The sequence below is a fragment of the Epinephelus lanceolatus genome, chromosome 13, assembly GCF_041903045.1.
Source record: "Epinephelus lanceolatus isolate andai-2023 chromosome 13, ASM4190304v1, whole genome shotgun sequence".
Classification (NCBI taxonomy): Eukaryota; Metazoa; Chordata; class Actinopteri; order Perciformes; family Serranidae; genus Epinephelus; species Epinephelus lanceolatus.
Genome location: NC_135746.1, coordinates 21,878,211 through 21,890,555, shown reverse-complemented (window position 1 = coordinate 21,890,555; position 12,345 = coordinate 21,878,211). Strand labels below are relative to the sequence as shown.

At 39.5% G+C, this 12,345-nt stretch overlaps 1 protein-coding gene across 1 annotated transcript in view; it reads right to left on the bottom strand.

The window, feature by feature from the left end:
• Positions 1-721: 721 nt before the first annotated feature.
• The window catches only part of ppp2r5a (protein phosphatase 2, regulatory subunit B', alpha isoform), a 66,162-nt gene continuing 54,538 nt past the window's right edge, over positions 722-12,345 (bottom strand). The window contains exons 7-13 of the mRNA XM_033648636.2: positions 10,636-10,744; positions 10,174-10,227; positions 9,945-9,995; positions 9,734-9,853; positions 6,769-6,896; positions 5,793-5,894; positions 722-4,073 (exon numbers count right to left, since the gene is read on the bottom strand). Of these exons, the coding sequence (XP_033504527.1) occupies positions 3,809-4,073; positions 5,793-5,894; positions 6,769-6,896; positions 9,734-9,853; positions 9,945-9,995; positions 10,174-10,227; positions 10,636-10,744 (829 nt within the window). The 3' untranslated portion in view covers positions 722-3,808. The remainder of the gene's footprint in view (positions 4,074-5,792; positions 5,895-6,768; positions 6,897-9,733; positions 9,854-9,944; positions 9,996-10,173; positions 10,228-10,635; positions 10,745-12,345) is intronic.

The following is a 12,345-nucleotide window of genomic DNA, read 5'->3' as shown; positions in this document are numbered from 1 at the left end:
TCAGACGGCAGGGTCAGAATTTGGTGTAAACAACATGAAAGCATGGATCCATCCTGCTTTGTATCAACAGTTCAGGCTGGTGGTGGTGGTGTAATGGTGTGGGGGATATTTTCTTGGCATGCTTTGGGTCCCTTAGTACCAACTGAGCATGGTTTAAACACCACAGCCTACCTGAGTATTGTTGCTGACCGTGTCCATCCCTTGATGACCACAGTGTACCCATCTTCTGATGGCTACTTCCAGCAGGATAACGCACCACATCACAAAGCTCAAATCATCTCAAACTGGTTTCTTGAACATGACAATGAGTTCACTGTACTCCAATGGCCTCCACAGTCACCAGATCTCAATCCAATAGAGCACCTTTGGGATGTGGTGGAACAGGAGATTCACATCATGGATGTGCAGTCGACAAATCTGCAGCAACTGTGTGATGCTATCATGTCAATATGGACCAAAATCTCTGAGGAATGTTTCCAGCACCTTGTTGAATCTGTGGCACCAAGAATTAAGACAGTTCTGAAGGCACAAGGGGTCCAGCCTGGTACTAGCAAGGTGTACCTTAAAAAGTGGCTGGTGATATTGAAAGCAAAGCATTTGTCATATGAATGGCTCAGGAGCTCAATGCTGGAGACACAAATTGCACCATCTGTTGCCCACTGTAATGTACTACAACTCAACACACTCCAGTGAAAGAGAAAAGAAAAGAAGACACACATGATTTGAGTAGAAAGATAAAGTAGACTTTATTTGATGGTGAAACCTAAATAAGATCTGCGATTACAAAACAGGTTCCCCACACAGTTTTTTTTAACGCCACAGAGGTTGGAATGCTGTACTGACAGAAAGGCATCAGAAAAGACTGGACCTAAAAATATGACCTTAGAAGAAGAGCAGACACTCCGGGTTCAGAGGGAACACCATTCAATTTAAAAAAGAAAAGAAAAGAAAAGAAAGTCGTCACAAGTCGTTTCCTATGATCTACAGCAGTCAGATTAAGTTTATGAACACATTTATCAACTCCCAACGTCAGAAACTAAAAGCAAATGTGAGGTTATATAGTCTGGAGATACAGGGAGTCAACAGGCATTGATGGTAAAGTTTACTCGGATTTTCTGGTGTTGAGCATCATATTCTTGATATCACTACTTCATCGTGAGCCTCGTTTGGATATATATATATATACATATATATATATGTATATATATATAAAAAAAATCACAACACACAAAATCAGCCTCTTGTGAATTGTAAAATACCAGATAAGTGGTAAGACAAGTTAAAGTCTCTGCTTTTCAGCGTCGACAGAGAACCATTCATGTTCCTAAGCACTGACTGCACTTTCCTGGACCACAGAACAAGATACTGTACAGAAAATCTTAAATTGAGTGGCATTTCCCTTTAAGTAGCCTCCAAACTAACATATACACATAAACGCACTCAACAAATATACACTCAAGCGCATCCGGCATCCCGTTATAGTCCATCTGGGAAATTAAACATTCAAAAATATTTGCCTCGTCAATAAAAATATAGCACTGTAGGTCTCACTTATTTCTTAATCTACTACTTTTAATTGAAAAGTTCGACATCTTGGGAAATATGCTTATTTGCTTTCTTGACGAGAGTTAGTCGAGAAGATTGATACCACTCTCATGTTTGTACGTTACGTATGAAGCTATGCAGAGCAGCCAGTTAGCCTAGCTTAGTTTAGCATAGCTTAGCACAAAGACTGGAAACAGAGGGAAACAGCTAGCCTGGCTCCGTCCAAGGGTAACCGAATCCTCCTGACAGCTCCTGTAAAGCTCACTAATAAACACATTTTATTTGGTTTGTTTAATCAGAGCCAAAGTGTTAAAAACAGCAATTCAGGAACGGTCCGGTGTGTAGCCTTCCCTGAAATAGCAGACTGTTTTTCCACGTCGTTGGGGCTGCGTTGGTGGGGACATGTTCTTTAAGGTACAGGTGAGACAATGAAATTAGCTCCAGGTTTAAAAACACTGCACAACGGTTTGTAATACTCACAACTCTGAAAGGTAAAAAACTATCTTATCTTTGGTCACGACGATTGCGAGGTAATCTACCAGGAATGTGGGGGCCCTAACGTACCAAGCCGAAAGGTCGGCCTTTAGTCTGTGGTGGGCCGTCGGTGAGCGTGTATCGCTCGAGTTTTTGCATTATGTCCTGTACTATTGGCACTCGCCACCGGTCCTTGCTGGCTTTTCTTCAGCTGATTCAGCATTTTGAATCAGTGCCAAGACAGCGGAGCCTGTCAGTGAGAGAAATCACTTTGATTGGCAGTTAAAGAGGAGAAACGAAAGTGAGAAAGTAAACAATGGGCTAAAGTCAAGAGGGTGTTAAATCAATACAAACTTGTTATATAAGGTAAGATTATTTTTTCTAGCAATTGAGCTTTCTAGCGAAGTCATTTCATAAATGTTTGCGTTATTGTTCACTAGCACACAGTAAATATCGTTGGTTCTTTCAATGTCGGGTTGTGTTGTTTAGGTGCTAACGTCGGTCTTCCAGTTTCCTGGATACAGCGTTGAAGCTGGGACTCTGTTCCTTCCTACAAAAGTTGCTCAGTGGCACATGAAGTAAAAAGTCTCTATTTCTGCTGCATAAAACTACCCAGATAATCAGTGCTGCTTCCAAATCACAGGGCGCAAAGAGGAAGGGCATTAGAGACTAGAGCCGAGCACGCCCGAGCAGCCAACTTCAGCTAGTTCCTTGATGTCGGTGTGGTGTATCTGGTGTGTCCCTTAGACAAAGCAATGCTTGCTGTTTCCCTCCGTTTCCAGTCTTTATGCTAAGCTAAGCAGCTGCTGGCTATAGCTTCATAGCTACCATGAAAATATCAATCTCCTCATCTTTGCTCCTCTATATCGCAAGAAAGCCTGAACTTCCAAAAATGTCGAACTATTCCTTTAATTCCAGTCATGCTAAAAAACCATTTCACTCTTTGAAAGCCCTGTCTCAATACTTTAGTGTAGTCTTACAAACACAGGTGTTGTTTTGCAACTATTAATTTCAGGTTTTCACCCAGATAAAAAAATATTTACAAACACCTGGAACTGGAAAATAATCTCTCCAATATGACATCTGCTCTAATTGTGAACAGGTTTTACCTTGAGAGTCTCAACTAGAGTCACATACAGAGATATAAGTCCATATCTGGGATTATTACTCTTTAGGATTTATATTTTTTTTGCCATGCACCTCCTGTTCTCCATCTGTCCTGTAGCTTCCTCTGCTCCTGGTAACAGTCTGCTTCTATACATTTATGGACACTAAATGTTTAATAATGGATCTGGTCCCATCTTCCCCCCCAAATACTCCCAACATCCGCAGTTCCCTTCTTCCTTAAGGTTTACACCCAAGTGTTGGCAGCAACAAGGAAAAGCACATTAAAAAACAGACATCTTTAAATAGCTATTCAGCTTGTCTAAGTGCAGCACAATCGGAAACATTGAATTCAAGTCATTATTCTCCCCTCCCACGTATCATACAACGAATATAACAAAAAAAAAATCTTTTTCAGTTAAGAAACTAAATGTGAAAGGATAAATCTTTGATCAGACAAATAAACAATATACTGCAGCCACAATGTAACATCCAAAAATAGTCTTAAGTTGAAATATATATCTTTTTTCCTGCCAAAGAAATGCTGGCGTTCTAAGTCACTCTAAGTAGATTTAATATACTGTTGAGGTGTAATTTGTGTTTTTTCTCTGTCTCCGTTAATCCTCTCCTGACAGTCCTGAACACGATGTCAAACCCTTACGGAATAAAAAACTGGCGTCCGCTGTCATTTGTCACACGGGGTGCTCTCGCTGGCCGCCGCGCTGACGTCAGGGTCGTTGTTGTCTGTGGTGATGGCTGCAGCCTCAGCGCTCTTGTCCTGGTTGTCATTATTGTTATTACTATTGTTGTTGTTGTTGTTGTTGTTGTTATTGTTGTTCTGGACATTGGGGAGCCCGTGGCTGTTGTTCTGGACCAGATTGGTGTTACTGAGCCTCAACTCCTCCAGCTTCTTCCACAGCTCATCCCGCTCCTGCTCCTTCTTCTTCTCCCTGCGACAGCAACATAGAAGACAAAACAAAAATAGTAAATGACACAAATTCTCTCCATCACTTTAATATTTTGTCATGTGTCTATTTACAAACATCACGGTTAAGTTTCATTTTCACTGAGCCTGACGATCTGCGCTCTGAGAGTGTGGTGCAATGAATCACCAAACACTATATATATTCCAACAGTGCAGCAGATGTTTTAATCCTGGCGGGCCGCCACAATTAAATTAATGTGTGAAAAACCTTGGCTTTTACAAGTCCAAAAATGGAGGTGTCGCGATAGAAACACTGATATCATGTTAGTTACACACATATGATGATACAGTGTTAAATAGCACACCTCAGCACCTCTTAAATAAATGCAGTTTCCTCACCTTCTCACTTTGTCTCCCTCCCCCAACGCCAGCTGGTTGCATTTTTACTATCCAATAGGTGTAATGACCTGCTGTGTATGCTTTCGTACAGTTACAATTACAGACTCACTCTCCACCTTCCTACACTCAAATGCACAAATACACAAATGCAGGTAAATTGTTGGCTGTTGTGGGTAAAATCATCAGGGAAAACCCAAAACAGACATGCTTAGTGAGGTTAGTGTTTGATTAATCTTTTATCCATCTACACGACGTTTACAACACATCCAAAGGAGAGGAGGTATGCAGAGGAAACGCCCACACCCACTTAGGAGACTGAAGTATATACCATTTCATATCACTGGCGCAGCTTGTAATGCGCTATCTTTTGTTATAGAGTATCTCTGAGGACTCATTCATTGGGCACTTTGTTCCAACACTGGAATTTACTGTGGATCAAAATAATTTTAATATATAATATAATGACATCATTCTTTACAATAAATGTGTCTAAATGATCTAAATATTTTTCCTTCATTCAGCAAATAGGTTTCAAAAGTGACAGTGGCAGGCAGTAAAAACAGTTAATTTCAGACCCTGACGCACGACATCATCTAGAAGTTTGTTCCATGTTTCTCTCTTCAAAGAATCACTGTAGTGGGAATCATTTTAACGAGTCCCCTTTAAAATCATACCTGTTATTTCAAAAGTGGACGACAGGCTCAGCTGTAATATCATATTTTCTGTGAACAAGCTTGTAGACTTCAATCATGTCACCTGTATGCTACAGTTGGTGACTGTAAATAAATATCTTTTGCTAAACACTGACATGGTGTTTCTCCCTTTTGGCCACAGCCAGGTCATAATAGTTCAGTGTCAGTGTAGCAGGTATAACTTAAAGCAAGTTTGATTTCATGACAGTAACTGAGGAGGAACATGATCCAAAAACTGACACATTTACACAGGTATCCAGACCCTTTGCTACAGCCCTACAAACTGAGCTGAGGTGCATCCTGTTTGCTTGACAATTAGCTGTGAGATGTATGAATGAAGTCCAGCTGTGGTATATTAAATCAATTGGACATGATTTAGAAAAGTCTAACAACTCACAGTGCTTGTCGGACAAAATTAACATCTGGTTTTTTAAGGTGAATGATTGAACTGGCTGGTAGAGAACCAGCAGGAGCAGGACAGAGACGCTGCACTGATTCACTCTGTCAGGGAGAAGTTAATGTTTTCTGATGGAGTGTACATGGCAAACTGTTTTGGGATCAGCTGCTGAAACTGGATCTGTAATGTAGGTGTCAACCATTATTAGATAAAGGTGTTCATTCTCATTTACGGCGCACATGGCTCTGTAACTCACCGTTGCCGATCTGCTTTATAGGAGGAAGTCAACTCATCGAACAGCGTGCAGTTCATCTCCATCAGCGTCTTCAGCACGTTGTAGACCAGAGCTACGATTGTCCTGCAACACAGCAAAAATACTCGGTGTAAAACACAACACACAACACAAGGTTTAACTCTGTGTATTCACTTAGTGGTTACGTCACTTAAATTATCACCAAATACAAACCGTACTAATGAACCTTCATTAATATAGGCCTATATTTTATCTACAAGTGCACGTCACACACTGAGCGAGCCGTCTGTTAATGACGCTGTCGGCAAAGCAGTAATGATTGTGCTAAGTGGCTAATCGGCATGTAGCTACTGACATGTTTCAGATGATATGTCATGTTTGTAGTCGACCAATGAAGATGAGTTTACATATAACCTTGGGTTCGTCCTTCACCTTCTCAAAATGATCCCACACTTCGGATTTCCTGCCCGACATGTTATTAACTAGCCTGTGGAATAACCGCAGGTACCAGCTCTGGAAATTAACGTGAGCGTGGCCTCTTCCTGTGTCTGTCCTTTCAAATTAAATTCCCACATGGAGACATGTTGGAATGCCGTTATACCTCAGTAATACAGAAAATGTATGCAGAGGTTTATATTACATTTATGTCCAAGCATAGCAGTAAATGATGTGAGACACTGACATCATCATGGCGGTGTCTACGCTGTGATGTGTACGTATAAACACACTCTCAGCAGCAGCACATGAAGGCAGATTCCTGTGCATCGATGTTTATGAACAACACATAGAATCCAATGATTCACACACGGTTGAATCAATTAGTGTCTCTCCATAATGTGACAGGTTTTCTTTGTTAAGCAGATGGTCTAACCCCTCTGGTGTTACCATGGTAATCTATCCTGGCACATGTCACTGTATGTAAATAACTGTGAAGTCAGTCAGACAGCTCGAATGAATCAAACGTCAATGCAGCACTTACGGGTTCCAGTGCTCCTTGGAGATTCTGTACAGGCTACCGAACATGATGGGAAGGACCTTGTCAATGTTCTCCTCGATGAGGCTGAGGATATACTCGTTGTTCCAGAAGTACAGCGCTCGCTCCGCTACCTACGAGGACAGAGAACGAGAAGCATAAAAGCCCGCAGTCTGAGTGGGACTGTGATGACTTAATGATGTAGACCTCTTCTCTCTTCCATGATTTCCATTAGGGTAAACTCAGCAGAGGTTCAGATGACAGAGGGAACAAAGCCTCTTTCAGACATGCACTTCTTACATGAAATAGCAATTTCACATAAGTGCCCGAGTCACTTTAGAATAAACGTCATGACAGCAGATTGTAACCATGTACTTTGGCTCGGTCTTGAAATTGTGCCGTTTTAGGTAAATGTTCATATGAGCAATGATTTATCTCCATCATGTTTGATATTGTTCTTTGGCAGTATGACAGGAGGAATTATTTTAAGAGGAGACAGATATCTGCTGAAAATCTTGTAGGCAGACTGTAAAAAGGCCATCATGCAGAGATGGTACAAAGAAGAACCACCAACACAAGATAACTGTGAGTGAAATATATGATTTGGAACTGTTAAGTCACAGGATGAGAGCTCAAGAGGAGCGATGTCGAGAGAAATGGGAGAAATGGACAATGTTTGCATGTCAACGACAACATGACAAACTGAATATGGCTTCATTTTGTTTTATACTCTATTTTTTCTGTTTCCCTATTTATTATATTTTTGTCAAAACAATAAAGTGTTAAAAAGGAGAAATCGAGGAAAATCACTCAGTTGCCAGTTTATTAGGTACACATACTGCAGCTAAAACTAATGTAGTTTAATCTGAAAATCAAAGTTACGACTGATTGAGCTGAAACTGTTTTAGAGAGGTGTTATTATTAAACTTTATGATCACTGGATGAAGTCTGTGGTGTTCCGAAACTGTGTTGCATTATATGGAGAGGCGTTTCTGATATTCAGCCTACACTCATGGATATATATAGTGTGTGGACAAAAAATAGAAACACCTACCAGAAGAACACGTGGGATTATGAGTCACTGCTATATATCAAATGTCAAAAAATATATGTGCATCTGCTGGTGACACATTGACACATGTCAGTATTATAACATCTCTTATAAAGACAAGACAAAACCTATTCTATATTTTAACTGTGTTTTACGACATCTTCATCCATTATATAGTTACTTTATGTTTTATATACTTTTATTCACACCTGTGTGTGTGTGTGTGTGTATATTTATACTTCCCATTATGCATATACATTTACTACATTCCTGTTATTATTACATTTATTTACCCGTTAATTCAATTTTAATTATCACAAATTTACCACAAAACTTTATTTTATATTTTATTCAGATTATATTTTATCCCTATTTCTATGTTGCACTATTTTATGTCTTAGATTCTCGTTTTGTTTTGACTGAAAGGTTTTCTTTTCTTTTCTATACACATTCAATTCACATTCAGGGCTCTACAATAAGGAATGGCAAGTAAAGTGCCACGTTGGGCTGACAATGGCAGTATCTAAGGAATGAGCCATCTCACTTCCTTCTCATCTGTGTTGAATGTTTTACAAGCGTAATACCGATCCGGCACTTATGGGAAAATGGTAAAGAAAAGTTTATGAGCTGATTTCAATTATCCTGAACACAGGAGTTTAATTAAATAAATATTAAACATGATAATTAACTTAAGTTTTCGTTGTATTTGATTTCCACTAATAAATAAAATTATTCTTTAGGAGTAAGTAAAAATTGTCTTAAAGGAAATAGATTTTTAACCCACTTACCGAACAGGGCAAAACACATTAATGTTCAACACTGAATTTGTTTGATGGAGCCTGAAATCTGAGATTTTCATTGCAAAATGACTGCTTCATTGTAACTGATGTGCATAAAATAAAGAAAGAACTTAAAAACTGATTATCTATTAACACACCAGCCTCCACTTATGGGTGCCCACAGGAAGATTTAGAGTAGTTGACAAGTATGTCAACACTTTTGTCTGCCTGTAACTACAAAATGTGTTTTGTAAAACATTTATCAAATGGTGTGACAAGGGTTATGGGCCAAAGACAAAGGCTGTATAATGATTTGAATTGTCTGTATGTTTCTGTCATAAATAGGGATTTTATCCTAAACTATGATTTTGGCTTCTCTCGATTTTCAAAACAAGATAAGTGAGATTTTGTGCCACATGACGAGTCTACCAATGTTGCTCCTGTTTTGTCTTTCATTTTGTAAATTAAGCACCCCCCTTCGCAGCGGATATGCTCAGCCCCTCCCTCCAAAGTCCACAAGTTTCAGCAGGAGTTAAAACAGCGAGTCACAATGCACTGTCTCTCCGGCTGTTTTGAATATTTTTCGGTAGAATTTGTAAGAAGATGGCAGAAACAGAGCTGATGTTTCAGAAGAAATGTAAAACAAACTGTGGTGTGGAAACACTTTGGTTTCACTGAGTCAGACTTGGACAAACTACTATCATATGTAAGATGTGATACACGGTCGTAGCTGCACCACAAAGCAACACAATTTGTTCCAGCACTTGAAGTCTACTCACAAGGTGGTGTTTGACCAAGTAATAAAAGTATAGTAAGGTCAAGGCCCCTCTGCTCCTGCCTCTGCATCAGTCTCATGAGACATTTTAATATTGACATTACAGTAGCATTTGCTCTGTTGGCTTTAAAATGTAGTTGCACTTTACTTTCTGTTTTTTTTCCCCTGGACTATGAGGGTGGGCCACTTACTGACTTAAAAGTGTTGTTCTCATTTTTTGTATTTTTCTGTGCTAAAAAGAAACACCAGAGTTAATGGTCAATAAATGCATGATGGTGTCAAAGCCAATAAGTATCACATTAAATGATCGTGAAAAAACCATGGTTATTATTTTCACAACAGTTGAACAGTCCCTGTTAAAAGTACCTGAAAGTGTGGATTGGCCACACATCTGGAGATCTGTTTGAACAGCGGCTCCTGGATCTTCTTGAACTGCGTTGGCTCAATGACATCCAGAATCTCCTCAATTTCACCCAGGAACATCACCTAGTTAGATACGAGGTAGGGAACATGACACCACATTAAAGATCTGGTTCACAGCAGTTGTAAGTGTGAAATGTAATCATAGACACGATACCTCTTTCTGGCTGCAGGTTTTAGGCCAAAACTTGAGCAGCCCGCGGATCACCTGCACGGAGAAGATAACAGAGAATTTCGTGTGAATTTCTCTCTAATGGTAAAAAAACCCAAAACAGTCTGTTTAAGTGGGTGGCTGCTGGCGCCCACTACACATCTCTCTGTGGTGTAGACTAATTTAGTGCTTGAGGCTTTGTGCTTTGAGTGGGAGGAATGATAAAAATAAGTACCGGCTCAGTGAGTGTAGGATCTTTCTCCAGGAACTGGACCACACAGTACGCCAGCTGAGGGACATAAAAAGAAAAAACAGTAAAAGAACACACTGTTCTCAAAAAATGCATCAGACAAAAACTGCCCAGAACATCTTCAGCAAAGATCTCTCGTGTTCAATATGTATTCAGAGTGAAAACCTCTAATGAATGTTACTATTTTTGTACATTCCAACTATACTGACAGAAATTTAAAAAACAAACAAACAGTGAAACACAGTGGTTATCACTGAAAGGAGTGCATTTACACATCCAAGCCACCAGGAAGTGCTAAAGCACAGAGAGAACATCATGACAGTGCTTAATCCTGCTGAGATGAATAGTTTCTGTGCAGCTCAGGAATAAAAAGATTATATGCGCAGCCAAAGTTAACATGAGTTATAGCAAAATAATGGTGTTATTATTAAAGGCAATTTCTCCTACCTGTGCATGGAAAAGGGCAAGACCCTTAGCTGTGTGCAGTGGGATGAGCACCTTCATAAGGAACTGCTTGTGCTCTGCCTTCAGAGGCAACGCAAACCCATTGATGATACTGTAAACACAAAACCAGCAGCACAGTGTTAGACAGATAACTGAGCAGAGAGACAGACACACACAACACAACCTGGACTGTTTACAGTAAAGCTGAGACGGGATCAAGACTTTATGTACTGATGATTACAGTTTTTTAATCCATCTTGATTACACTATTTAAAAATGTCAGTATTACCAAATATATAAAGGACAGACAGGTGTTAACCAGTCACTGAATGTATTATTGTAGACCTCATTAAAGGGGACCTATTATGCTCATTTTCACATTCATACATGTATTTGGGGTTTCTATAGAAAGTGTTTACATGCTTTAATGGTAAAAAACCACTTTACCTTACTCATACTGTCTGTGCTGAAAACCTGTATTTACCCTCTGTCTGAGACGCTCCATTTAGCGCCTGTCTCTTTAAGCCCCCCTCCTGAAAAAGCCCAGTCTGCTCTGACTGGTCAGCGTTTCTGGGTCTTCTATATCTTTGCTCTATGTGTCTACACACCGACATTGCAGTTGTTGTATACCTCCGTGCTGAATAATGGGCAGAAAAGTGTTTTTGCAGAACATAATGATGTCACAGTGAAGTCGACCTTTGACCTTTTGTATATAAAATGTCAATACTCAATCTTTTTATCCTGTTAGACATATGTGTGAAGTTCTGTCACAATTAGCATAAGATTTCCTGATTTATGGCCAAAAACATGTTTTGTGAAGTCACTGTGAACACTGACCTTTGACCACCAATTTGTTCATTGAGTTCAAGTGGACGTTTGTGCCAAATAAGAGGATATTCCCTAAAGGTATTCTTGACATATAGCTTTCACAGCAATGAGACAAGGTCACAGTGACCTTTGACTATCAAACCAGTTCATTGTTGAGTCCAAGTAGATGTTTGTGCCAAATTTGAATTCCCTAAAAGGCATTTTTGAGATATCCTGTTCACGAGAATAAGACAGACGAGGTCACAGTGACAGTGACCTTTGACTATCAAATTCTAATCAGGTCATTGTTGAGTCCAAGTGAAAGTTTGTGCCAAATTTAAATTCCCTCAAGGCATTTTTGAGACATCCTGTTCACGAGAATAAGACAGACGAGGTAAATAAGACAGACGAGGTCACAGTGACAGTGACCTTTGACTATCACATTCTAGTCAGTTCATTGTTGAGTCCAAGTAGACGTTTGTGCCAAATTGAAATTCCCTCAAGGCATTTTTTTTCAATATCGTGTTCACAGGAATTAGACAGACAAGGTCACAGTGACTTTGACCACCAAATTCTTATCAGTTCATCGTTGAGTCCAAATAAACGTTTGTGCCAAATTTGAAAAAAATTATCATTAATGTAAATGACAAAGAATTATCAGAGTGGCCTGAAACTTAAGGTTCTCACTCAAACTAGTGTTGTCAAAATATCGATTTATCGACACGCGTCAATTCTGAATATTTGAAACGGTTTCAATACCCATTTTTCCAGAGCATCAATACTCCGATACCATCTGCACTTTCTCACTTTTTCTTGTTGTTAATGTTTACTACAATCATTCTGCTGTTCTCGGCCACTAACCAAGAAAAGAAACGTTGCCTTGTAATATGATAACAATTCAAAATT